This window comes from Populus nigra, chromosome 6 (assembly GCF_951802175.1).
Source record: "Populus nigra chromosome 6, ddPopNigr1.1, whole genome shotgun sequence".
Taxonomy (NCBI): Eukaryota; Viridiplantae; Streptophyta; class Magnoliopsida; order Malpighiales; family Salicaceae; genus Populus; species Populus nigra.
In genome coordinates, this window is record NC_084857.1 from 7321657 (window position 1) to 7346556 (window position 24900).

Genomic DNA, 24900 nt, shown 5'->3' on the forward strand with positions numbered 1-24900 from the left:
TTAACATGGGAGATCCGACTCCTGCTCGTCCGCACCCGTCACAGGGCTTTCCACACCTTTTTGGGTTGCTGAGCCTTGATGAACCTCCACATCCGAACCATCAGATGTAAGAAATCCAGCTGTTTTCAGAATTTTAATTAATTATATATTTAATAAAATTAAGTGCCCAACCAAAAGGCTTGAATTAATCGACAAGACATTGGGTTGCTGGTTGACATTCTCAAATTTGTTAAATCTATAGAAACACGAATTTGTGTGTCGAATTTAAATACTCTTATTAAATTTTAATAATTTCTGATAAATCCATATTTTCAACTATTTCCTTCGAATGAAAGGCCTTACCTAAAGACAAAGTTAGTAAAAAAAAAAAAAAAAAAACAACATAAATATGTATCTACCAAAATCTCTTTCCTTTTAACCCTCTCCTTCACCTCTCAGCTCAACTGTTTCATATATTAGCCCATCACCCGCTTGAAAAAACAAACATAAATTTTAGAAATTTAACAATTACAGTCGGTCAAAGAAGAGGTAAAGGAGAGAATAAGTGAGTTAGGTATCCTATAAACCCTAGAATTCTAACAGTCATAAAAAGTCAGCAGAAAAAGAGAGAAAGAAAGGGAAGAGCAGTAAAGGGAAGGCATGAAACAAAGAAAGAAGAGGAGGGATAAAACGTGCTAGGGAAAAGAAGGTACAATGGACTGTGTTAAAAAACCATCCCATAAAAACTAAACCTTCTTGTTAATAGGATATTTAAAAGCACCGTTTTTTTAAAATATTTTTTATTTAAAAGATATTAAAATAATATTTTTTAAAAAATTTATAATAAAAAAAACATTAAAAAAATTTAATAAAACAAAATATTTTTTAAATTTTAACGGAAAAAAAGGGGGTTAAAATTGATCACTCCTAAACAATGTTAAATAAATGGCAAAACCATAAACACACAATTAAAGTTCACAATGAAACAGTCCACGGTATTTACTTGAAGGCTTTTAGGTATTTTTTGGGTTAATAATGTCTCAGCTCAGCTAACCTCTGGCCATGCTTTTATTGGCTTTAATGGTGAGAATATTTTGAGCCAAATTTAGTGCATCGACATAATATTTTTTTTCTTCAAATAAATCTTAAATATGTTATCCACACGCACTCCAACTGAATACATGTATTATTCATAAAAAGAAAATGGTTCAATAACTATAAATTTAATTTCTGTTTCACTAGCTCATCATATTATTATATCTGCTAGTTATTAATTCAACTGAATCAGTAATTCTAATTATATATATTCTTTTGTGTTCTTCAAATGAAAAGGGATTATTTACCATTTTGTATTGAACTAGAAAAAAGTCAATGCTTTTAAAGTCAACTTATATTATGTGCGTTTGGATAGAAATATTTCTTTTGAAAAATAAAGAAGAGGAGAATAAAAAAGATAGAAGGAAAGTAAATTTGTGTTTAAAATGGAAAAAATGAAGAATTTATTAGCAAAACGAAATCACTATTTCACTTTTTTTTTTATAAAAAGAAAAGAAACGAAATCACTGTAACAAACTAACAAGGTAAATTGCATAACTTATAAGGGGTAAAACTGGAAATAGAAAGCAAACCAGAAAAAAAAACCCAGTTTGATTGAAGACAACCTCAGTCTCATAGACTCAGGGCACAGTCCTACGAAAACTTAGCACTCCTTGCAAGAGACAGCTTCATCTGTTTCCATCAGCCCACCCTTCAGGCTTGAATTCTTCCTTAGATTATAGATATTTCTTTTTTTTATTATTTTTATTTCTTGAGAATATAGACATTCCTTTTGTCAGGCTGATTTTTTTTTAAATTACTTCAATCTAAATATTTAAGTTATTAAATAAAATTTTAAAATATAATTTATATTATTTTTTAATATATTTATTTTAAAAAAAGTTATTTAAATTTAAAACTTGTATAAGTTTATATTACTTTATACTTAATTCTTATCAAATAAATAGGAATAATAAAATTTGAAATTGTGATTGTTTGGTCATCATAATTCTAGTATTATGTCAAAAAATTGATTTAATAAAAAAACTTAATCTATTAAATAAAATTTTAAAATATAATTTATAATATTTTTTAACATTTTAAACTACTGTACCAATAATAATAATAATAATAATAATAATAATAATAATAATAATATAATTCCCATGATATTACAACGCATGAATTGTATCACGAATTAAGTTAAGAAATTTGCCTTGGTCATTGCTGTTTTTTTCTTTTCCGTTTTGCTCTCTAAATCCTAGTTTGATCCTTAATGCTTTAAAAAAATGTATATCAAGATTTGACTATAAATTAGTCATTGATCGACGCACGTGGCACGTTCTTTCACCGTTCATGTATCTACATCACCATTAATTTCTCCCTCCACCAAACTTGCTTCTATATACAACAAAAGCTTTGGAAAAAAGACGAGCCTGTACAAATCAGTTCTCTCCCTTTTCTCGAAAAGAAACGATCAAACAAGTCTCCTTCTCCAACTTTCAACAGGAGGAACTAACGCAGGAAGTGGTCAGTAGTTCGTCAGGAAAGCCTGAAGGGTGAGCAGACATGGGAAGAGCACCATGCTGTGAGAAAGTAGGGCTAAGGAAAGGGAGATGGACAGCTGAAGAGGATGAAGTCTTAACCAAATACATTCTAGCCAACGGTGAAGGCTCGTGGAAATCACTACCTAAAAATGCAGGTAAGAAATGATTGTCTTCTACATGAATCACGTACGTATCTCAAATGGCTTTGCCCCCCTTCTTTGTTCCATATTGATGATCGATTGATAGAGTTTGGTTTTTTGAAGGGTTATTAAGGTGTGGTAAGAGCTGTAGACTAAGATGGATTAACTACTTAAGAGCTGACTTGAAGAGAGGGAACATAACCAAAGAAGAGGAAGAGACCATTGTTAAGTTGCATACTGCTTTGGGTAATAGGTAATCTTGCCTTTATATTTGCTTCTGCGCTCATCCACATTACCACTAATTTTTATTTTCTCAATTCATCAGCTCAATTCTTGGTTAGGCGAGTTTAAATTTTTTTATCAACCGTTCAACTTCTTTTTCAAAGAAAAGCAATGGCCGATTGCTCGACATCTTCTTCTTCTCTTTTTTTTTTAATCAACGTTCACAATTTTATCTTCATTGTTACGATTGTTCTCTCTACGAGAAAAGACTTGGAGAGTTCTTATTTTTCCCTCTCTTTTTTTCCCCTTTACCACGCACTTGGTTTTGGCTCAAGCGACAAAGTGGTCGAGTGAAATATTTAGCATGGTGTTTAACATGATTAGGTTCTTGTTAAAGCAAGCAAATGTTGTCCCTATACAAATCAGAACTGGTCTTGAATGTAAGCAAGACTTTAAGAGTAAGGCTAGGAACAACTATAGTTAGGGGAAGAACTCCAGGAAGACGAGGCTCTATCTACTGGTCTCTCTTTTCCATTACTTCTTCCAATTAAGGATGTATTCTGATACATTTCAGAAAAGTCATTCTGTCGTCAATTTGATACTTTGATTTTTCTCTTTTTCGGAACTCATAATAATCTCTGGAAAATAAAAACATCTTTAGCTTTGTGTTTGGCAAAAAAAAAAAAAAATCCAAATAGATGACCAAATCCAAAAATTAATGGTTAATTATATCATTTTATATTTATAACTTTTTTCTTTATTTAAAACAATGACAGACAACAACAATTATATATATATATATATGGATGTTTAAATGTTTTTTATTTTAATTTTAAAATATATTAAAATAATATTTTTTAAATTTTTTTTAATGCCACCGAATCAAAACAAATAATTTAAGAAATAAAAAAATATATATTAATTTGAAACTAAAAAAAGAGAGAGTTGGTTATACCGCATTGTTGTACAGAAATCCCGTTTCAAAAATTTTGATTGGATATTGCTATATTTGATAACTAAAGCACCTTGTCTTTTTGGTAACGACACCAAGAGAAAGTAGCTAGATTTCACAGGGAAAACAATTTACTGTCGACCAATCCAGGGCAGCGTATTAATTATACCTGCTGCTTGCTTTATAGCCATCCTGGGGCAATTTTTGCATGGACCATGTTTGGTCCGAGCATCAAATGGACCAATGATCTTAGTTTTGATCACATTTCGTGGTTTTCTAGCGGGCCGAGAGTATTTGACCCCTAGCTCCCAGATCATTGCGATGATAACAGAGATGGCGACTTAATGAGAGCACCTAATGTTCAAACGATCCACCGTTCAATTTTTAGGAAGAAACAAACAATCTGAAAGTCAAATGTTTAAGAACCAATCTTACTGAAGACAGGACGTTGAGCTTAATTGATAAAAAAATTACTCTAAATATTATTGTACTGAAGAGTTCATCTATTCATTATATTTTGACTTCAATAGTCGTTTTGCGCATAAATGAGATAACAGTGGTTGATTTTGATCGTTCCAGATGGTCTTTGATTGCTGCTCAATTACCTGGACGAACAGACAATGAGATAAAGAACTACTGGAATTCTCATTTAAGCAGAAAAATTTACAGCTTCAATCGGTATAAAAATGATGATTCTCTACCAAGCATCATGAATATCACCGATGTAGCAGCCGGGCCATACAAGGGTAGAAGTGCTAGAACAAGCCGGTCATCCATGAAAAAGCACAAGGCCACATTAATGTCATTAGGTAAGCCTAAGAGTCCTAAAGCCATAGCTCATGAGGTAAGTACTGAACCAGCGAGCAAAGAAACAGCAGCGATCTCACTCGGAGGTACAAACAGCCCATTAAAGAGTTCGGCCGCTGAAGGTCCACAGAAGGAACCAGAAAATAGAAGGAATCTTGGTGTGCAAGTCCAAGAATCTTGCATAGACATTGCTAAAAGAATTAATGCAGCTGGAATATCTCATTGCCCTATTAATGACGAGAAAGAGACTGAAACTTTAGGACCATATGAATGGCTAGACAGTGAAATAAAGCGCCTTGAATATGCACTGCAAAGTCAAGTTGCAGATCCTTTTGGAAATAATACAGTTGTGACATTAGAGACAGACAATGAGGCGCCGAGTATGAGCAAGGAGAGCGAGAATTATAATGCGGTAATGGAACCAAAAAGGGTGGCCGTCCATTACCTGAAAAAACAAAGCAACAGCAGCAATGGTTGTAGCTCAAATGAAGAGAGTAACGGGGAATGGTACAATAGCTTTTCACCTATGAATTCAAGGTTTGACGAGGAATGGCTTGATTGGGACTGGACAAAAGCTGGGGATCTTGGTGGGTTGGGATTGTTATAATATGAAGAGGACAACTTGCTGACTAGCGTTTCTGGTAATGACAATCGATCGAGAAGGAGTAGATTTAAGATCGATTTTATGGCCAGCTAAGAATGTTTTAATGTTTTGTCAAGTTTTCGTGGACGTGAAGGTTCCACCATAACGTTCCTATATATATATATATTTTTTTTTTCTTATTATATCTTAGATAGATTATATATACGTATTATTTTAGATATATATTATATATATGCTTTTATGTTGAGTACAAATTCTGGGCAACGACTCTAACTAATGCCAGTTGCTGGATTTATCATTAAACAAAAAACACTATGATTTTATTGTTTAGTGGTAGCACAAATACACTCTCTTTTTCTTACCCTCTCACTCACGGCAGCACACGCACTTGCACTTAGACAATTCTCTCTTGCACACCCCTCTTTTCTACCCTTATTCTTCTTTTTCTCTCTTGCTGCTAACCCTAACACTAATGCTTCCTTACTAGGGCGGTTGTGCTAGGATTTGTCTTCTTGTATGGCTAGATTTTTTTTCTGAAGAAAATCCTGTAGCTAGCTAGACGAAAGCCTCCTGGACCTTTTAGAGATAATTTATAGAGAAACCTAGAGATTGCCTAAAATACAATATCAAGGTACTGCTATAAAGAAATCTAGATTGATGGTCAACATTTTAAACTCATACATTCATTAAGAAAAAAGAACGCCATCTGTCATAATCTTCTCTCAGATTCAAACTCGAGACACCATTCCAACAAGAGTATTGTTAAATTCATTGTAAAATTTGTTATTCCCACTATTTGATTTTTATAAATTCACATCCAATATTTGATAAATAGAGATAGTAAGATTTGAATTCGAAACCACTTGGTTATTAAAGTTTTGATATCATATTAAAAAATCAATTCAATCAATAATTTAAACTTTTAAGTGAGGTTAATTTATATTATTTTATAATATTTTCTTCGTTAATATTTATAATGTTACAGCTTAAAATGCTTTTTATCAAATACCAAAAATCCCATTTACATATTAGATACTGACCTCCTTCCTCTTCTAATATAGAAACACACAACAAAAAAAGTTCTGCAGTCGATTCTTGCATCATGTATAAAAGAAAAGGGAATCATGGCCCACCAAGGAGACAAGAAATAGAAGGGTTGGCTCGGTATAAAGATCTCTATTCTAATTTGGAGTCGCCAGAGTTCTACGAATCTGACTGTATAGATGGTATTTACCTTTTTTCAATCTTTTATATCTCTCACCTTGACTTTTCTTTTAGGCTTTTCCTGTGCTCATCTTTCTTTACTTGACAAATTATATGATTAGACAGTGGTTTTGCAAGATTTATAAAGTGGTGTTGACTATGCTCAGCAAATTCTTGGGTGTTGATAATTATCCATGAGTTATTGTCACTAACAGAGAGTTGACTACTGAATGCAATGAAGTGGTTTTTCCAACAACTGCTAATATTTTATGCATTTGGCATATTGGAAAGTATATATTGGCCAACTACAAGTGTTATTTTGAGGGAGCAGATGATTGAGACGCATTTTTATCCACTTCGACTGATTTGATCTCCTGGTGAGTTATATTTGGTGAATCTTGGCATCGTCTTGAAGACCAATTAATATGAGAGATACGCTATTGTGATGGATGACATCAAAAGTACTTGGTTTCCTTCAAAAATTGTTTTTTTGTTATTGCATCGATAAAAACTGTGCCCGAACCAAGACTCGAGTGAGTTCAAGAGTCGCATGCAATAATCCTAAAGAAATACCTCCAAAGTCGTGCAGTGGACGAATACGTCTTGCTGTTGAAATTCAATTCCGAGAGATTAAGGTAAGACTTTCTTGAAAAATACCGTGCTGAACAGAGCATGAAGAGCAAAAGTTCAGATAATTCCAAACAAACAAACAAGAAAGAAAACTCACTGTTAAGAAAATAATTATAAATGTCGCATCAGTAAATAGTTGGCAAATGCTTTTCTGATTTCAATTATATCGAGTCTCTTGTCCAGTACATGCTGTTCGGGTCAGCACGAATTGCTGAAATCAAATGTATTCGGTCATTCTTTTGGTTAAATCTAAAAAAAATAGATTATTATCTTTGACCGAGCCAAAAAATAAAGTTATTTTCTTAACCGTTTCCAAAAAAGATAGGCATTTTCTTGACCATGTCCAATAAAAAAAAAGAATATTCTTTTGATTATATATCTATATCTAAAAAAAAATGATATTATTTTTTTAATCAAGCCTAAAAAAAAAATTAAAATTTTTTTAAACCCATTAAATTTAAGTTTATCTCATTCATTTATATATATTGCAAAAATAGCTGAATAAAGCACGAGAATAAAAGGAATAAGAACACTAGTTAGTAAAATAAGAAGTGAATTTTTTGAGTGTGTTTGACAGTGTGGTTGCGAGTGCTTTTCAAATAGTTTTTCATGCTGAAATGTATGCCAATGATGTTTTTTTATTTTTTAAAAATTATTTTAACATCAACATATCAAAACGATCCAAAAAATATAAATCGTATTTAATTTTAGTAAAAAAAAAATTTAAATTTTTTAGAAACGCACCGCAGCCGCGTTCCCAAACGCTGCCGAAGTATACGGTTGAATATCAAAAATGAGAAAAAGTGACACCAAAAGCCTAGATTCTTTTACTACCACGCATTTGGCCAAAAACATGAATGCCTGAGAATAAAACGCTGCACCTTGCTCTGCCTTTCTTTTTTTGGATAGCGGACCACTCGATCTAGGGACGCAGGAGAGAAAACATCCTAGGCAGGCACAGCATGAAGCCAGGCATCACTTCAAATAACAGACGGAACTAGAATGGTTTCGTGCCTCGCACAAACGGTCGAATCAGGAGACAACCAGGCCCAGCTTACCACCTAACCTATTCGTCTCCTTCAGCACGCCCACTCAGCCTAACTAAACTCCTTTTTACCATCCGGGTTGTCAAGAAGGAAAAACTCAAGAACCAAACAGATACGAATCATGCTAGCTACTGTATTGACATGTTCTGAAAAAAGATTGGACACGAACAAAACGATGCCTGCTATTGTTTTGAAAATCCTTTCAACAGAGCTCCTTTCTCTTAATTTTTGTCTCTGCCCAACTCTTTTTTTTCCTGGTTTCTGCTGCTGTCACAACGGACTCCCTCCTTCTAACGAAAACAGGCTCTGTTTTGCTACATATCGAAGCCCTATTAGCTGGAATGTATTTTACTTAACCTACCCACCCACTTCAATATCTGCGCGAAACAGGCTATTCCTGACAAAAGCACATTATTAACAATTTTTTTGAAAGTTTAATAAACTTAAATAACAAATATAAAACTACGTCCATACTTAATTAGGAAAAATTAGAAAGTTCATGCACTTGGTTTATAAAACTACGTACATTCCATTCTCCGAGAAACCTCGTACCCAACATCATATCAAGCAATGAAATACTTGAGACGACTGGAAATAGCTACCAGAAAAACTTCATGGATTGCAGACTGAACAGTTGAATAAGAAAATTGTTAGTGAGCTGAAGAGAGCCGAGCTGTAATCAATTGAACCAGAGTTGTTCGTATGATGGCCTGCGGATGCATAAGCTGGCTTCTCCAACCTCGATTACAGTGATTTTGCTTGTGAGTTATGATGACAACTGTTGTGTGTGGTCCCGCACCATGTGATGGTGGGACCACCATATTAATTAGTAAGAGACAGCAAGGCAAGGCTGTCTCTTTGAATTAATAGAGGAGCTGCCACTGTAGAGGCAGTAGCAAAAACGGGAGAAAAACAAGAGAAAAGAGAAGAAGAGGCAGCAGAGCAGCCTGTGTTCGTTCTTCGATTTCCAGCTCGTTCACCGTTGGATCGGGCTGAGATTTTGACAGCAGCTTCTAGACACATTCCTCTTCATTCTGGACGGTTGGATCGAAGATTGGTGGTGTGGAAGCTGGCCGTTTTGACAGAAAACAGGGCTGTCAGTTTTGTGAGTTTTTCTCAAATAATTCTCCTTTAATCTTGTTGTAATCCGAGAATAAGTAGTTCTTGATGATATATATGTTGTATCCCTTAGTTGAATCTGAGGAAGAACAGTTGTGAACCCATTATTTGTGATAGTGGAAGTTTTTAGGTGGACTCCGGTCCCGTGGTTTTTCCCGCATCGGGTTTTCCACGTAAAAATCTTGGTGTTAATTTGTGTGATTATTTGCATTATATTTGATCATTGTTTGAATCTGTTTTTTACTGCACAAAGAGGGAAAAAGGATTGGGACTTGTGAATTGTGAATTGTATTCCGCTGAATTGATCCGGTTAATTGTCCCGAGTTTTCCCAACAAAGTGGTATCAGAGCATTTGGTTGTGTAGATTGAGTTCTTGTGCAGTTAAAATGGAAAAGGAAGATTCGGGCATGATAAAGCTCACTTCCTCAAATTATTTTCTGTGGAAAACAATGATGGAGGATCACTTATATTGCAATGATTTGGCTTTGCCGATTGAATGTAAAGGAATAAAGCCTGATGACATGGATGATGCAAAATGGAATGGACTAAATAGAAAGGCTACCGCTAATGTTAGAAAATGGGTATCTTCTAAGTCCATTAATCATATTTCTCAAGAACATGACTGCTATACAGTGTGGAAGATGTTGGAAGAAACATTTGCCAAGGAGAGTGCACAAAACAAGGTTTTTGTAATTAGAGACCTTGTGAATTTGAAGTATAGAGATGGTGAAGATGCTTCAGTGCATATAAATGTATTCCAAGGGTTCTTGAATCAGCTGTCATTGATGAACCTTGAGTTAGCCGATGAAATGCAAGCATTAATCCTATTGAGTTCATTGCCGGATAGTTGGGAGACTTTGGTAGTGTCACTTAGCAATTCTACTCCGAATGGAAAGCTCACTTTGAAAACAGTGAAGGATTGTATCCTCAATGAAGAGAAGAGGAGGAAAGGGACAAGCACTTCCGAGTCTCATGCACTTGTTACAGAAAGTCGAGGGAGAAGTCAAAGCAGGTTCTCTCACAGCAAGCAAGATGGAGAATCCAGCAATAGAAAAGGCAAATGGAAGCCAAGAGGAAGATCTCAGTCAAGGAAGGGTTTTAAGTGTTATTATTGTGACAAGCCTGGGCATATGCAAAAAGATTGTAGAAAGTATAAAAGAGATAAAAAGGGTAGAGATGAAGACAAGAATGAAGAGAATGGTACAGCTGCAGTTGTATCTGATGGTGATGTTGCCATTGTGTGTGATGATGGTTGTGTTAATCTTGCATGTCAAGATACCACCTGGGTTGCAGATTCAGCAGCTTCTTACCATGTTACACCCCGACGTGATTTTTACACATCCTACACTGCTGGTGACTTTGGTCAAGTTAGGATGGGAAATCAAGGGATGGCTAGTGTTGTGGGCATTGGAGATATTTGGTTGGAAACCAATACTGGGTGCAAGTTGCTACTCAAAGATGTTAGGCATGTGCCTGATATGCGCCTACATTTGATCTCTACTGGTACTCTTGATGAAGAAGGCTATCACAGTTACTTTGGAGATGGTAAATGGAAGCTCTCCAGAAATTCCCTAATTGTTGCTAAAGGGAAGAAGATGGGTCTCTACATGTCACAAGCCAAGGTGATCAAAGGGGAGGTAAATGCAATTGAAGATTGCTCTACTGATTTATGGCATAAGCGGCTTGGACATTTGAGTGAGAAAGGCCTTGGAATCCTTGCCAAGAAGAATTACCTTCCTTTAAAAGGTATGAACTTGAACACATGTACTCATTGTTTAGTTGGTAAACAACATAGAGTTGCATTTCAAAGATCATCTTCACATAGAAGGTCACATGTTCTTGATTTAGTTCATACTGATGTTTGCTCAATGATTGATAAGTCTCTTGGAGGTGCATTGTACTTTGTTAGTTTTATTGATGATCACTCCAGGAAGATTTGGGCTATTTGTTTGAAATCCAAAGATCAGGTGCTTGATGTCTTTAAGGACTTCCATGCCAGAGTTGAAAGAGAAACTGGTAGAAAGCTGAAATGTGTTCGAGCAGATAATGGTGGTGAATACAGGGGTCCTTTTGAGAAGTACTGCAGGGAACATGGCATCAAGTTAGAGAAGACAGTTCCTAAGACTCCACAGCAGAATGGAGTGGCTGAGAGAATGAACAGAACAATTGTTGAAAGAATTAGATGTATGCTCTCTCATGCAAAGCTGCCTAAGTCCTTTTGGGGCGAGGCAATGAAGACTGCAGTTGCCATGATCAACCTTTCTCCATCAGTTCCTCTTGAGTTTGATGTTCCAGATAGAGTTTGGAAAGGAAAGGATGTTTCCTATACACACTTGAGAGTGTTTGGATGCAGAGCATTTGTACATGTTCCAAGGGATGAAAGGTCTAAGCTTGATAGCAAGACAAAGCAGTGTATTTTCTTGGGCTCTGAAGATGATGAGTTTGGTTATAGGTTGTGGGATCCAAAGGAGAAGAAAATTGTGAGAAGCAGAGATGTTATCTTCTTTGAAGATCAAACCATTGAAGACTTTGAACTGAAGGAGAAAACAGAGTCTACTACTTTTATTCCATCTAATTCAAATCCAGCACCTACTCCACAGTTATCTTTGATGCCTGCTAATCATGGGGGAGACTTGCAAAATGATGAAAATGGTGGTTTTCTTAATGAGCCATTAGTTGGTGATCCTGAATCAGCTAATAATGATATTGATGTTATTCCTGAACAGGTTATGCAGGAAGCTCCAGATGAGCCACAATTGAGGAGGTCAACTAGACCTCGCCAACCTTCCACCAAATACTCTCCTCATGAGTATGTGCTGGTTACTGACGGGGGAGAGCCAGAATGCTTTGATGAAGCTATGTCACATGAGAAGAAAAGTGAGTGGTTGAAAGCAATGCAAGAAGAGATGAAATCCTTGCATGAAAATCATACATTTGATTTAGTGAAGCTTCCTAAAGGTAAGAGAGCACTCAAAAACAAATGGGTGTTCAGGTTGAAGATTGATGAACATTGCTCACAGCCAAGGTACAAGGCAAGATTGGTTGTGAAAGGTTTCAGTCAGAAGAAGGGTATTGATTTTGAAGAAATCTTTTCACCAGTGGTCAAGATGTCTTCAATCCGAGTTGTGCTTGGCTTAGCTGCTAGTTTGAACCTTGAAGTTGAGCAACTTGATGTGAAAACTGCCTTTCTCCATGGTGATTTAGATGAGGAGATCTACATGGAACAACCTGAAGGGTTTGAAGCAAAAGGTAAAGAGCAGCTAGTTTGCAAGTTGAAAAAGAGCTTATATGGGTTAAAGCAAGCTCCAAGACAATGGTACAAGAAGTTTGATTCTTTCATGGTGGATCATGGTTATGACAGGACCACTTCTGATCATTGTGTATTTATGAAAAGGTTTCCAGATGGAAACTTTATTATTCTCCTGTTGTATGTGGATGATATGTTGATTGTTGGCCATGATGCTAAGAAGATTCAGATGTTGAAGGAAGAGTTAAGCAAGTCTTTTGCAATGAAAGACTTAGGACCGGCAAAACAGATTCTTGGCATGAAGATCACACGTGACAGGAAGAAGGAGAAACTTTGGCTATCTCAGGAGAGATATGTCCAAAAGGTACTTGAGAGATTCAACATGAGCAACTCCAAACCGGTTTGTTCTCCACTTGCAAGCCACTTTAAATTAAGTTCTAAGCAGTGTCCTTCAAGTGATGAAGAAAAAGATGAGATGGAAAAGGTTCCTTATGCATCCGCAGTTGGTAGCTTGATGTATGCCATGGTTTGCACAAGGCCGGATATAGCTCATGCAGTTGGTGTGGTTAGTCGGTTCCTCTCCAATCCTGGTAAAGAACACTGGTCAGCAGTGAAATGGATACTCAGGTATCTCAAAGGTACTTCCAGTTTCAGCTTATGTTTTGGTAATGATAAACCTGTGTTGGATGGATACACAGATGCAGATATGGCTGGTGATGTTGATTCTAGAAAGTCCACATCAGGATACTTGATGAAGTTTGCAGGGGGAGCAGTCTCATGGCAATCAAGGTTGCAAAAATGTGTGGCATTATCCACTACAGAGGCTGAATATATTGCTCTTACTGAAGGGGGCAAAGAGTTGTTATGGATGAAGAAGTTCTTACATGAACTTGGCCTAGTTCAAGAGAACTTTGTGTTGCACTGTGATAGTCAAAGTGCAATCCATCTCAGTAAGCATCCTACTTTTCACTCTCGGTCAAAGCACATTGAAGTTAGATATCAATGGATTCGAGATGCTATGGAGATGAAGTCATTTGTTGTTGAGAAGATCCATACTGATGACAACGTGTCAGATATGATGACCAAACCTCTACCGAGAGAGAAGTTTGAGTTTTGTAGAAGGGAAGCAGGCTTATCAGAGCCTCCTAAATTGAAGCTTACATGTTGATCGCCAATATGGCGAATTCCTCACATGGTGCGTGAGGGGGAGATTTGTTGTGTGTGGTCCCGCACCATGTGATGGTGGGACCACCATATTAATTAGTAAGAGACAGCAAGGCAAGGCTGTCTCTTTGAATTAATAGAGGAGCTGCCACTGTAGAGGCAGTAGCAAAAACGGGAGAAAAACAAGAGAAAAGAGAAGAAGAGGCAGCAGAGCAGCCTGTGTTCGTTCTTCGATTTCCAGCTCGTTCACCGTTGGATCGGGCTGAGATTTTGACAGCAGCTTCTAGACACATTCCTCTTCATTCTGGACGGTTGGATCGAAGATTGGTGGTGTGGAAGCTGGCCGTTTTGACAGAAAACGGGGCTGTCAGTTTTGTGAGTTTTTCTCAAATAATTCTCCTTTAATCTTGTTGTAATCCGAGAATAAGTAGTTCTTGATGATATATATGTTGTATCCCTTAGTTGAATCTGAGGAAGAACAGTTGTGAACCCATTATTTGTGATAGTGGAAGTTTTTAGGTGGACTCCGGTCCCGTGGTTTTTCCCGCATCGGGTTTTCCACGTAAAAATCTTGGTGTTAATTTGTGTGATTATTTGCATTATATTTGATCATTGTTTGAATCTGTTTTTTACTGCACAAAGAGGGAAAAAGGATTGGGACTTGTGAATTGTGAATTGTATTCCGCTGAATTGATCCGGTTAATTGTCCCGAGTTTTCCCAACAACAACTTATGAACACTTTCTAGCCAAATAAATGAAGCGAACAATAAAGAATCTTATAAACACCCCGAGGAAAACATACGTTGGGATTGGCAAACACTAGAGATGGAAAGCTATTATGCTGAGGCATTGGTTAAAACCTATAAGACCTAACAATTCTACACAAAACACAACCCTTGTTCTCTACAAGCACCATCCACCATACAGTTTTCCCCAATCTCTGGCCACCGCGAATCTCCTTCTTGGGCTATAGGCATCAAAACAGCAAGATATCAGCAACAACCTCATTAACCAATGAATTAAATATCTGGCTTTCGACCTCTACTCCAAATGCAAATGCATCTATTTCAAAGTCCAGCCATCTTCCATACTGACTGCTCATGTCCTTGTCTACAAGCTCATCCACCATGCAATCCCCCATGCTGCTCCATTCCAAGATCTCCTTGCACACGTCTTCCCCTAACCATTCCTTTCTTCTCACCATTGTTGTCCCTTTCACCCACGCCTTGTATCCACCACCAGCATAACGTCTGCATCTCAAGTCCAAGCATTCACTTGCACAATCAAATAATACTTTCCGCTCTAGCCTAGCATCAACACCATCACTTTCAAACTTATCTTTTCTCCTTTCCAACTGATGGAAGAGGTGAGGGTTTATGATCTTGGAAGCCCGACCTAATGCGAAGTCCTGAAACATCAATTCAATATTACAGAGAATCTTCTTCACATATTCTATTTCCCACTTGGTTGATCTCGCAACACCTGTCACTGCTAACATATTTGCATGTTTTCTATCCACAGTTCCTGTTGATGATGAAGAAGCAGAATCTGATAACTCCGTATCAACATCCACAAAATGGAACTTCTTTGAAGAGCTCAAACCATGGACTTCCTGGACTTGAATGGATGAACAATGCCTGCTCCCTGAATTATATTGCAATCATTTTAACTTTCTTGACATCAACTGGTAAAGCGCACTACCCTTATGAAGTTCTGAAAGACTGAAACTAAATAGTACATGAAGTTTAAGAATGAGAAATGCATTGCCCTTACCTTCTGTAATGCAACTATCCGCGCTGTCTAAAGAGCTGCTACTTTCAGTTGAAAAAGAATGTTCAAGAACAGAGACTGGACTAGGACGTCTACAATCAAGGAGCTTTCTGGAATCATTTGACTTGCTGCTACAGTCCATCTCATCAACTCCCTGATATGTAATAAATGCATCAACTACCCTCATATGAAATGGTGCAGAAGTTTGCAACATTAACCTTTGACACTACGTTAAAGACCCAGATTAATAATGAGAGAGAGAGAGAGACCACCTCCTATTGTAGTGTGCCTACAACATAGAAGATCGAGAATAGCATTTTTCCAAGTGACAGAGCTTCACAAAATCTAAAGTGCTGACTTCACAGCATAAGTGGGTCTTTAAAATAACATTTTATAGCAAGGTTACATTGATCACCTAATAATACAGTATGGATAACAGAAATACAGCTTCAGTATTTTATAAGTTAAAAAACATGCGATAAATGCAGATTGATGAAATAGACATGAATTTGGAACTGACTTACACTTCAGACTGAAAATAGAAAGCATAACTGAAGCACCCAGCAAAAGAGAAATACAAAACGTATGAGAAAGAAAAAACAAAAACATGTGAGATTGAAAGCACTTAAGCAGTACTCTGGAATGAAAACCAGGCTGGCCCTAATAAAGATAGCTAGACACCAGACACCTTATCAGGGTCTTACACGTTACATGCCAGACAAGAAGAAGGATTGGGGTAAACCAGTTGGCAGTTGGCACACACTACTACAAGAAAGATTAATCTGAAGGAATTTTCTCATTTTGAGATTCATAGCAATGACATTTAAAATATGCACCCAAAGGTATTTTGTATCATACATGCCAGACACTACTACAAGAAAGATTAATCTGAAGGAATTTTCTCATTTTGAGATTCATAGCAATGACATTTAAAATATGCACCCAAAGGTATTTTGTATCATACACTGCTAACTAAACAGGATTTCTTGTGTCTAGCAAGGTATTCCACACACACACATATATATAGAGAATGAGAGAATTAGTAATGTTGGGTTTTATTTTAGTTGGAAATTCAGAAATATGCACCTGAAGAATGCGATTCAATCTGAGAGCTGCAGGATCTGTGGAGAGAAAGTGACAATCATAGCAGCTATCCGATCTATCTATGCATGAGACACTTTGATCCTTGTTATCATGTAACCTTGGTGCAGTGCCGCCTGAACTAAACGTGGATAGGCAACTAGAAGACTCGACAGTTTTGGTCAATTCCCTCATTTTTTGTTCCAAAAGAGTACTCAAAGCATCCCCCCCTATCACATTATATCCCCCTGAAGATAGATTCATACTATCTGTGTCAAGCAACAATCTCTTGCTGCGATTATCCGTACAAGAACCACTTTTTTCTTGTACAACCCGAGTAGGTGTTTCAGAACCAGGCATAGACCGTGTCAAGGGGGCTGTGAATGTGAATGAAACAACATCCATGCCTTTCCTTTTGCTTTCTTCTACCCAACTAAAGTGCCTATCAATAACTGGATTAGTTTCAACAGCCTTCCGATTTCTGTCAATCAGCAATTTATCAGCAACCTGGTTTTTCTCAAGATGCAAATTCCCATCAATCGATCGCTTCTTCCTTGGATTACTCCTTGTACTATAGTTAGAAGTCCCCTTCTCAACTTCTCTCGAATCTAAGGCCAACTTCCTGGATCCATTTTTGGAACCAAAAGTTTTGTGCCTTGCTGGAGGATTCCCAGACAGTATCATTTTACCCTGCAAGTTGGAAACCAAGGGCTTTGAAGGCAATTTGTCTTTATCCATCATACAATTTTGTTTCTGATTATTCTGCCTAAGAGCACCAGAAGCTTTAAGTATAGGAGATCTTTTTTGCGAACTCTTTTGGAAATTTGGGTGGCTCTTGAAGGGCTGACTTGATGAAACCTCGGCCTGTTCTTTCTGGCCTACAAAGCCTTGACTACTACTTGCATTCAAACCTTCTCTTCTCTGAACATTGAACTTTGCTTGGATTGCAAGTGAGATAGACTTTACCTTAGTCTTTGAGCTAGAAGAGTCTTCATCAGTCTCAGAAAAAGCCCTGTAAGATGTATCATCTGATCCATTCCAGCTTTTGTTCAAAGACTGCCCCTTTAGATGCTTGGCAGCACTCGACTCAACTGGTCTTCGAGAAGTTTCTGCAAGTCTCGAGGTTTTATGAGAAGCTTCTACTTTCTCTTTCGCTTCTCGAGTTCTTATGGCTGCTGAAGAGGACCCTACCAGAGGCATTTTCTGAGCAACCTCCAGTTTTTCCTTAAGATCCCGAACTTTCAGTGGTAATGAAGAAGAACCAAGAGCAGGCATTTTGGCTTTGGCTACTGCTAAGGGACTAGGTTCAATAATTTTTGCAGCTGCTTCCATTATGTGAGCAGCAGTTTTGCTCGGAATGAAGCCAGGACTCTTTATTGGAGATAAAATTTTATGGTGGGTAATGGGAATTGATTTAGCCGATTTAGGAGGCAAGATTTCCGTTTGAAACTTTTCAATAGGCCTGCTCAGGACCTTCTGAGGCTTGGACGCCAAATTTCTAGGAGGGCCATCCTCCTTGTTAAGCAGATTTCCCGAGTAAGTGATTTGATGGTCATGATAGTAATCGAAATTTCTCTTGCCAAGAGAGGCATCTCTAAGAGATTGGGTGTCAAAAAAAGGGGTAGAATTGGGCTCCAAGAAATTAGATGTTGGCATGGAGTCTAATCCCATAAGCCTGGCTACCACCCCAGGGGCCCGAGCCCCATATCCTTCATCATCTGTTACTGACGAAGCACAACTATAATCACTACCTCCTCTAATACTCGATCCTGCTCCAGTATCATCATCATCCATCTGCAAATGTAATGAAAACTGTTAGATATATCACTATCTTAAAAAATTGAATAACAAGATAAACAACGAAACAAAGTATTAACAAATGGCCATAACCCACCAGACGAAGCCGAGTCATTCGCAAGCTCCCACCACTTCTCTTTCCTTGTTTTGAAAGCTCTACAAAGAGTCGGATAAAAAATTCATAACCAAACATAGAAGAGAATAATATGTACATGAGGATATAGAATGTAAAGAGAAAGAAACTTATACCTTGTAAATCTGACTTGCTTGAGAACAACTTTTTCCTAGATTTTGCAGTCCAATCAAACAGCTGAAAGAAACCACCTACGTATCCCCCTCCACTTTTGGAAACTTCTTTCTCAATTCCCATTTTCTCAATACCAAAAGATCGATCCCTCTTCAGCATCTATAAGTGGAGAAAAATAGAAGGCTCCATCTGCAGTTTGATTAGATGGAAACATGGTTAATTCCCCAACTAAATTGCATTCCTTTATCCATTCCACGAACAATTCACACATTCATAGAGACAGTTCAAATCATGGAAGAGGTAAGAACTCGTTATACAAGATAATTATCCCTAACAGTCCATTCTCAGAAACCTATCATCCTGAATTAAGAGCCATGTATTGCAAGCAAATGGCACACCATACTAGCTTAGATTTAAATTTCTTTGGGAGTTTTTCAACATCAATGAGCCGCAATTTTCACCATATCAAAGATTAGAGCTTTCAGCTAAACAAATAGAAGCCATAAATTTTTTTTCACTGGTTATGTTCAAAACATAGTCTATAATCACTTAATTCCATCTCATCATACCAAGAGAACCTACAAAGATTAAAACTTTAGAATAACCAAACAAAACCCAGAAATTCATTTCACTTATTATCTTCAAATAAACACTTGATCCAATCCAATTATACATAAAAGTGTCTCCAAAGGTTGAAACAAAAAAAAAAAAACTTACATGAAACCAATGGGTGAGTGGTGATATATATGAGCTAAAACTCCCTGGACACTTCTGTTCCCTTCTTCAAAAGCAAGCAAATTTCCAGAGAGGCTAGGTTTCAATGAGAGAGAGAAAAGTTTGGAAATATTTTGCAGAGATTAATGAGAGAGTGAAAGGCGGAGTCTTTCCCCTCAGTGGTGTGCAGTTCAAATGCAATAAATGGAGACAGAAGCAACTTCCATAGCTTTCTTTTTTTTTAAAAAAAAAAAAGAGGAAATAATAATGATAGTTGTTGTTGTTATGGTAAAAAAAAAGAAGAAGAAGAAGAAGAAGAAAGTTATAACGTCTCTTTTTTTAGAGGGAGTGATTTCAAATTTCTTTTGAAGGCTGTGATAAACATAGACTGAGGTGTACAGAAAGAGTGAGATATTTTACTGCTGGATAGAAACGTGGCTTTTTTCGACACATGCCAATTGGGGAATATTGGTGTAGAGAAAGGTATACACTAGATTTGCCAAAACAAATATTATTATTATTATTATTATTATTTTAGGAATGTGTATGATTATTATGATTATTTTATTCAACAAATCGATCGACAAGCATGTAAGCTCACAATCTAACATAGCGGTCTTTGACGAAAAGTAATGGGAAATTACTATAATTCAGTGGGCCAATGTCATTATATAAACATTAAAGAAATTAAAAGGAAAAAAGGTGTTTTTTTTTTTATTATTAATTTGCAATAGTCAGGACATCATTAATTTACCCTTACGTTAAGTGAAAAGGAGACAAACATCTGAGTTGGAGAGGACGAAGAAAAAGTACTTCCTCTATGCATCAATGGACCCGCAGGCAGATACATGTTCACAGTAATTTTTTCTTTTTATGTGTCCATTAACCCTCAAGAATTCAAACCCTTAATGCAAAGCCAATAACTCATTCTGTTAAGTACTTTGTTTCAGAATCGGCGACAAATGTGCTTCGCCCTTGCGGGCCAACTATTTCTTTAACACTAGACGTGAAAAGCTAACATGATATTTATTGATCCATGTTCGGGGCAGGTGGCTGTGGTTCCCTAGTGATTACTGTTTCGAGCCATCTTCTGTCCTGGCAAAATCCTGATATGAAAATTGACAGTTCTTTGTTGCAGACACCCGAACATCTTAGAGGGTTTATTGCTGAGAAATCCAAAATAAAGTGAGGAGTCGATGGTAAATGAATTTGTTTCTAGTTATTAGTTTTTCTCTTAAATTAAAAAGAGAAAAACTAGTTTGATCCCACTCTTCTACGGAAACATCTATAAAAAATAGTTGGTTTGTAGCGATTATATATATTATATATATATATATAGTTTGATCTCACTTTTTTAACAAAATCATCTTCTCTTGAATCTCACTTTTTGTAAACACATATATTCTTTTTATTTAATTTATGATTTATCATCATCCCATATGAATACAATTAATTTAAATGGACAAATTTCTTAGTATAAATCATTAATTTCATGATATAAATATCAGTGTTGGATCATTTAAGTTTATGTGATAGATTTAATTTTTATTAATATTTTTGTTTTGCCAATCTTTGAATTGAATAAAATTAACTGAAATGGAAGTCGTTCTATGATGGAAGTTATTTTTTTTCTATAATTCTCTAATATTGTAATCTTTTTAACTATTTTTCTAAATCTTATAAACTTTTTTTGTCTATTTATATGTATATTTATGTTCATGATGAAAATTATCTCGAGTAAGACATAAACTATCTTGCACTAAGCTTAAAAAAACTATTTCAAAACTTAGTCAATGGTGTCCCTCCATAGATCCACCTACATAAGTTGCAGCTATGGTTGCAAAAATAAAAGCTTGATCAATACCACATGTAAATAATTCAAGAAACATTATAAATATAGGAACCATAGAAGATACTAAAAAATAAAAACAACAGCTACTAATAATTGAATCTATTTTTGTCAAGGCCCGTATAAAAATATATTATCGATGTAAATAAAGCTAAAGCAATAGTAGTATTTATATCATTTGTGGGTATGGCTAACTCTTCATGAGGTAACTTTATGATTTTCCAGGATAAAAGCACCCACAAAATTAAATAGAAACATAGTTATAATAAAGGGAACCAATAGACCGTGTTCCTCTCTAATTTGGATTTTGCTTATATCTTGAATAAACTCAATGATATATTCAAAGAGATTCTAATAGTCAGTAGGGATGATTTATGGATTCCGAATAATTACAATAATTGGATCTAATAAGATACCAATTACAACATAAGAAGTAATAAGTATTCAACCTAAATATTTTTCTTACGCTTAATTATTTTTTTTCTCCTACGTACCGCGACGTATTCAGCTTAAAAGTGTTGGAATGGTTATAACGTGAACCTAGCTAGTGAAGGGCTAATTTTTGGACTGGACGACCTAAGAAGCACTTGGATAACTGGTTTTATCAGCTGGCTATGTTACTTCTACCTCTTTCGGTGAAGATGGGCCCTTGATGTGTGGATGGTCTGCACATCCTAGCTCGTATTGTACTTGTATGGGGCTGCTATAGAGCTATGGATTCTAGCTTATCTATTCTGAAATTTTTACAAGGGAAAATTAATAAATTCAGGGTCATGAGATATATCGTCTTCTAACTTTGCAACTGATATGAAACGAATGAGGACACTGGACATGCCTTTTGTTTTTGGGTGGTGGGCTACCTTAGTTAGTTGTCCTGGTGAGGTTTCAGGTGTTAAAATTGTCTTTGGAAATATAGTTGAGTTTTTTTTTAAAGTGTTTTTAATTTGAAAATATATTAAAATAATTTTTTTTATATTTTAAAAATTATTTTTGATATTAGTGCATTAAAATAATTTAAATTTAAATTTTTTAAAAAATATTTTTAAAATGTAAAAATAAAACTTTAATATTTAGATTTATTTCACATTAGGAAGGATATGAATCTAGAAAAGTGGATGGCTAGCTATCTCTATTCAAGATCAAATAAACCTCCTAGAGAAATAAAATCTTCACAGGACTAATGCACACACATCTATTCTACACCTTCTTGCTCTCTGACCCAGCTAACGTTAAGTTTATTGTTTTTTTTTTATTAATACGAGGTAATTAATTGCTCAAATTCGTGACTGAAACATAGCTTAATTATTAAAAACCAGGCTTCCTGGAAGCTCAAAGCTCAAGAATTTCCTCCTTCGAGAAACTACCAGGGAAAGAAGAGAAAAGGTGTCTCAATTAATGAAAATTTAATAATTGGATATTTGTATGCGTACGGCGTTTTGCAATTTTGAGCCATCACCTCCTGCCAAAAAAATAAATAACATCGATCATTAGAGGTCAAAGCTATATGTTTGAACTAGAGGAGTGGTTGATGTTCTAGTCGATCTAAGAATTCACGAGCAGGTAGCGTTTATGAAAAGAGAATTAGTTCCCATATATTTCCGTGACAAAGCTCTTTTAATCATTCTCTCCAAGGTTTTTGCGTGGACAAACCAAGCATCGAAAAATTATAGGCATACATATTGAGTGACCACAATATTTAAATCATCATCAGAACAACCAAAAACCTTAAATATTATTCATAAGGGAAGAAAATTCTATATATCCAAGAAACAAAGATAAATTCATGTTTTCACACAGTCAATCAATATCTATGCACAAGTGAACAATACTTGTCCTTGACCCAACGTATCCCATTCCTGAAAGAGGTCTTCATTTTCCCTTCAACAGCATAGGCCTTATACTTCATAACTCTCTTTTGTCTCTTGGCTTCAGCCGAGTCGTTGAAACTCCGTTTTGATTTATATATGCTATGATCGCTATGAACATTCCATGAAGATAGTGTACGTCCTGGTGGCATTGGTGAGGATGATAGCATGCAAGATTGAGGTGTGTGTCTCCACCTTTTTTCTAACTTCGAATCACCAACGTTGCCATATATTTGATTTTTAACATTAGATGCCCGAAAGTGATTTTCCATTTCTCTTACACTTTTCCACCAGGAGTACTAGCTAGCTAGAAGGCAAGGAGAGAAAGAGAAACATCGGAATGTTACGCCTCAGGCTGTGAAGGTTCTGGTGCCAAATTATTGGTATTCTTTATATATACGAGGGAGAGGAAGAGGTTTGTTCATCACTAGCTGGATTACGTAACAGGGTACAGCTAGAGAAAATACTGCGGCAATGAATAATTAGACTGTTAGAGAAAAATAATGGGATAATTCAGAGTTCTATTTTGATGTATTTGTGTTTTGTTGTGCGGTGGCAGTATGAGCTTTTTCTCATTTTGAAACTCTAAAAAGAGATAATGAAAGAGTAGGGAAGTGTGGATGGCATTGAACTTCTCCGGTTTGGTGGGCGAAATAGTGGCTTCTTTGACTGCTTTATTTGGACCCCTGCCATTGGGATGAGAATTTTACAATGCAACAGCTTACACGTCCTCAGGAACTGTTTGGTATATTTTCGTTTTTTTATATAGTTTTTAATTTTTTTTCTTAAGCTTATCCCTAGGCTGCTAGACTTGCCTTCCTTGGCCGAGCATAAGTGGGTATTTAATAATACAGTGTATAGTATTTTTATAAAAATATTTTTTTATTTTTTATATTAACACATTAAAATTATCAAAAAATACTTTTACACGCGCCTGTTACTACAGATATTTAACATTTCTATTTTAAATATGTTGTGTGGTTACTAAAAGTTAACTGATGCTCTTAAAACACCTTTTAAACATTATCAAAATATATTTATTACACTTTATTAATTTATATTTAAATTGTGATAAAAAAAAAGAAGAAAGAAAAATCAAATATTTAAATGAAAATAAAAGATATATATTGATTATTGAAGATAAATAAGTGTCATTTTACATATGATAATATCTGAACTGAAAAGAAAAGTGGAGATTGAGTGGAGCATTAAATGACTTTTAATAAAAACTCTAAAAACATCTATTAGTCGAACCCTTCTTAATTAATCAATTCCAAATTGTTTTCTGCACATAATCTTAAGCATCCTCGCAGTACTAAATGCCATCTAGATTCATAGGCGAAGCTTCACCTAACAGTAATATATAGTAATGCTGCCTAAATCACGAAAGCTAATTAGTAATTTAATTTACAGCCATGATCAGTACTTGGAATTAAGAAAAAAAAATAGCAGGAAGACTGCGAGAGAAATGACTATCTTCATCATATATTTGTAGGCGTACTGCGTACTGCATGCTTCTTAACTAAAACAAAAGGCGCTACAATTTATGATCATTTTGCATATGAAAAATGATTTGGAAAGTTCTATTTTCAGTGCAAGAGCTAGGAGATCATATATATACACGTCCTGATGTTGATGACTATTTATCATGATAAAAATCACGCATATGATCAAGGAAAGAATTCTCAACGTCCTCGTAATAATTATCCAAATCATTTTGCTTGCAAACTCCTCAATAATAATAACAACAACAACCTGTCATCATGGCATACATCAAACTAAGATGGGTTTATGATATTCGTGTCCCTCCTCGTCTTCTCTTCTAACAAAGTAAAAGGGACAGATGTGTCAGAAGGATCAACCAATATTTACCCAACAAAAGG

At 35.9% G+C, this 24900-nt stretch overlaps 2 protein-coding genes across 2 annotated transcripts; one reads left to right on the forward strand and one right to left on the reverse strand.

The window, feature by feature from the left end:
- Positions 1–2432: 2432 nt before the first annotated feature.
- LOC133698036 (transcription factor MYB111-like) lies at positions 2433–5468 on the forward strand. The gene is made up of 3 exons (XM_062120905.1): positions 2433–2716; positions 2825–2954; positions 4455–5468. Exons 1-3 carry the CDS (start codon positions 2584–2586, stop codon positions 5287–5289), a joined length of 1098 nt encoding a protein of 365 aa, XP_061976889.1. The 5' UTR covers positions 2433–2583; the 3' UTR covers positions 5290–5468.
- Positions 5469–14450: 8982 nt separating this feature from the next.
- LOC133695744 (uncharacterized) lies at positions 14451–19564 on the reverse strand. The gene is made up of 6 exons (XM_062117689.1): positions 19307–19564; positions 18592–18778; positions 18440–18498; positions 16552–18339; positions 15469–15619; positions 14451–15339 (listed from the first exon to the last, which is right to left on the reverse strand). Exons 2-6 carry the CDS (start codon positions 18746–18748, stop codon positions 14672–14674), a joined length of 2823 nt encoding a protein of 940 aa, XP_061973673.1. The 5' UTR covers positions 18749–18778; positions 19307–19564; the 3' UTR covers positions 14451–14671.
- Positions 19565–24900: the final 5336 nt, after the last annotated feature.

What these genes read in the sequence shown, in the direction of transcription:
- LOC133695744 (XM_062117689.1), bottom strand. Translation starts at nt 18,748, where the DNA reads ATGCTGAAGAGGGATCGATCTTTTGGTATTGAGAAAATGGGAATTGAG. An exon ending in GATTGAATCGCATTCTTCAG is followed by an intron (nt 15,620 to 16,551) that starts GTGCATATTTCT and finishes ATTACATATCAG; the next exon opens with GGAGTTGATGAGATGGACTG. An exon ending in GGATAGTTGCATTACAGAAG is followed by an intron (nt 15,340 to 15,468) that starts GTAAGGGCAATG and finishes AATATAATTCAG; the next exon opens with GGAGCAGGCATTGTTCATCC.
- LOC133698036 (XM_062120905.1), top strand. Translation starts at nt 2,584, where the DNA reads ATGGGAAGAGCACCATGCTGTGAGAAAGTAGGGCTAAGGAAAGGGAGA. An exon ending in ATCACTACCTAAAAATGCAG is followed by an intron (nt 2,717 to 2,824) that starts GTAAGAAATGAT and finishes GGTTTTTTGAAG; the next exon opens with GGTTATTAAGGTGTGGTAAG. An exon ending in CATACTGCTTTGGGTAATAG is followed by an intron (nt 2,955 to 4,454) that starts GTAATCTTGCCT and finishes TGATCGTTCCAG; the next exon opens with ATGGTCTTTGATTGCTGCTC.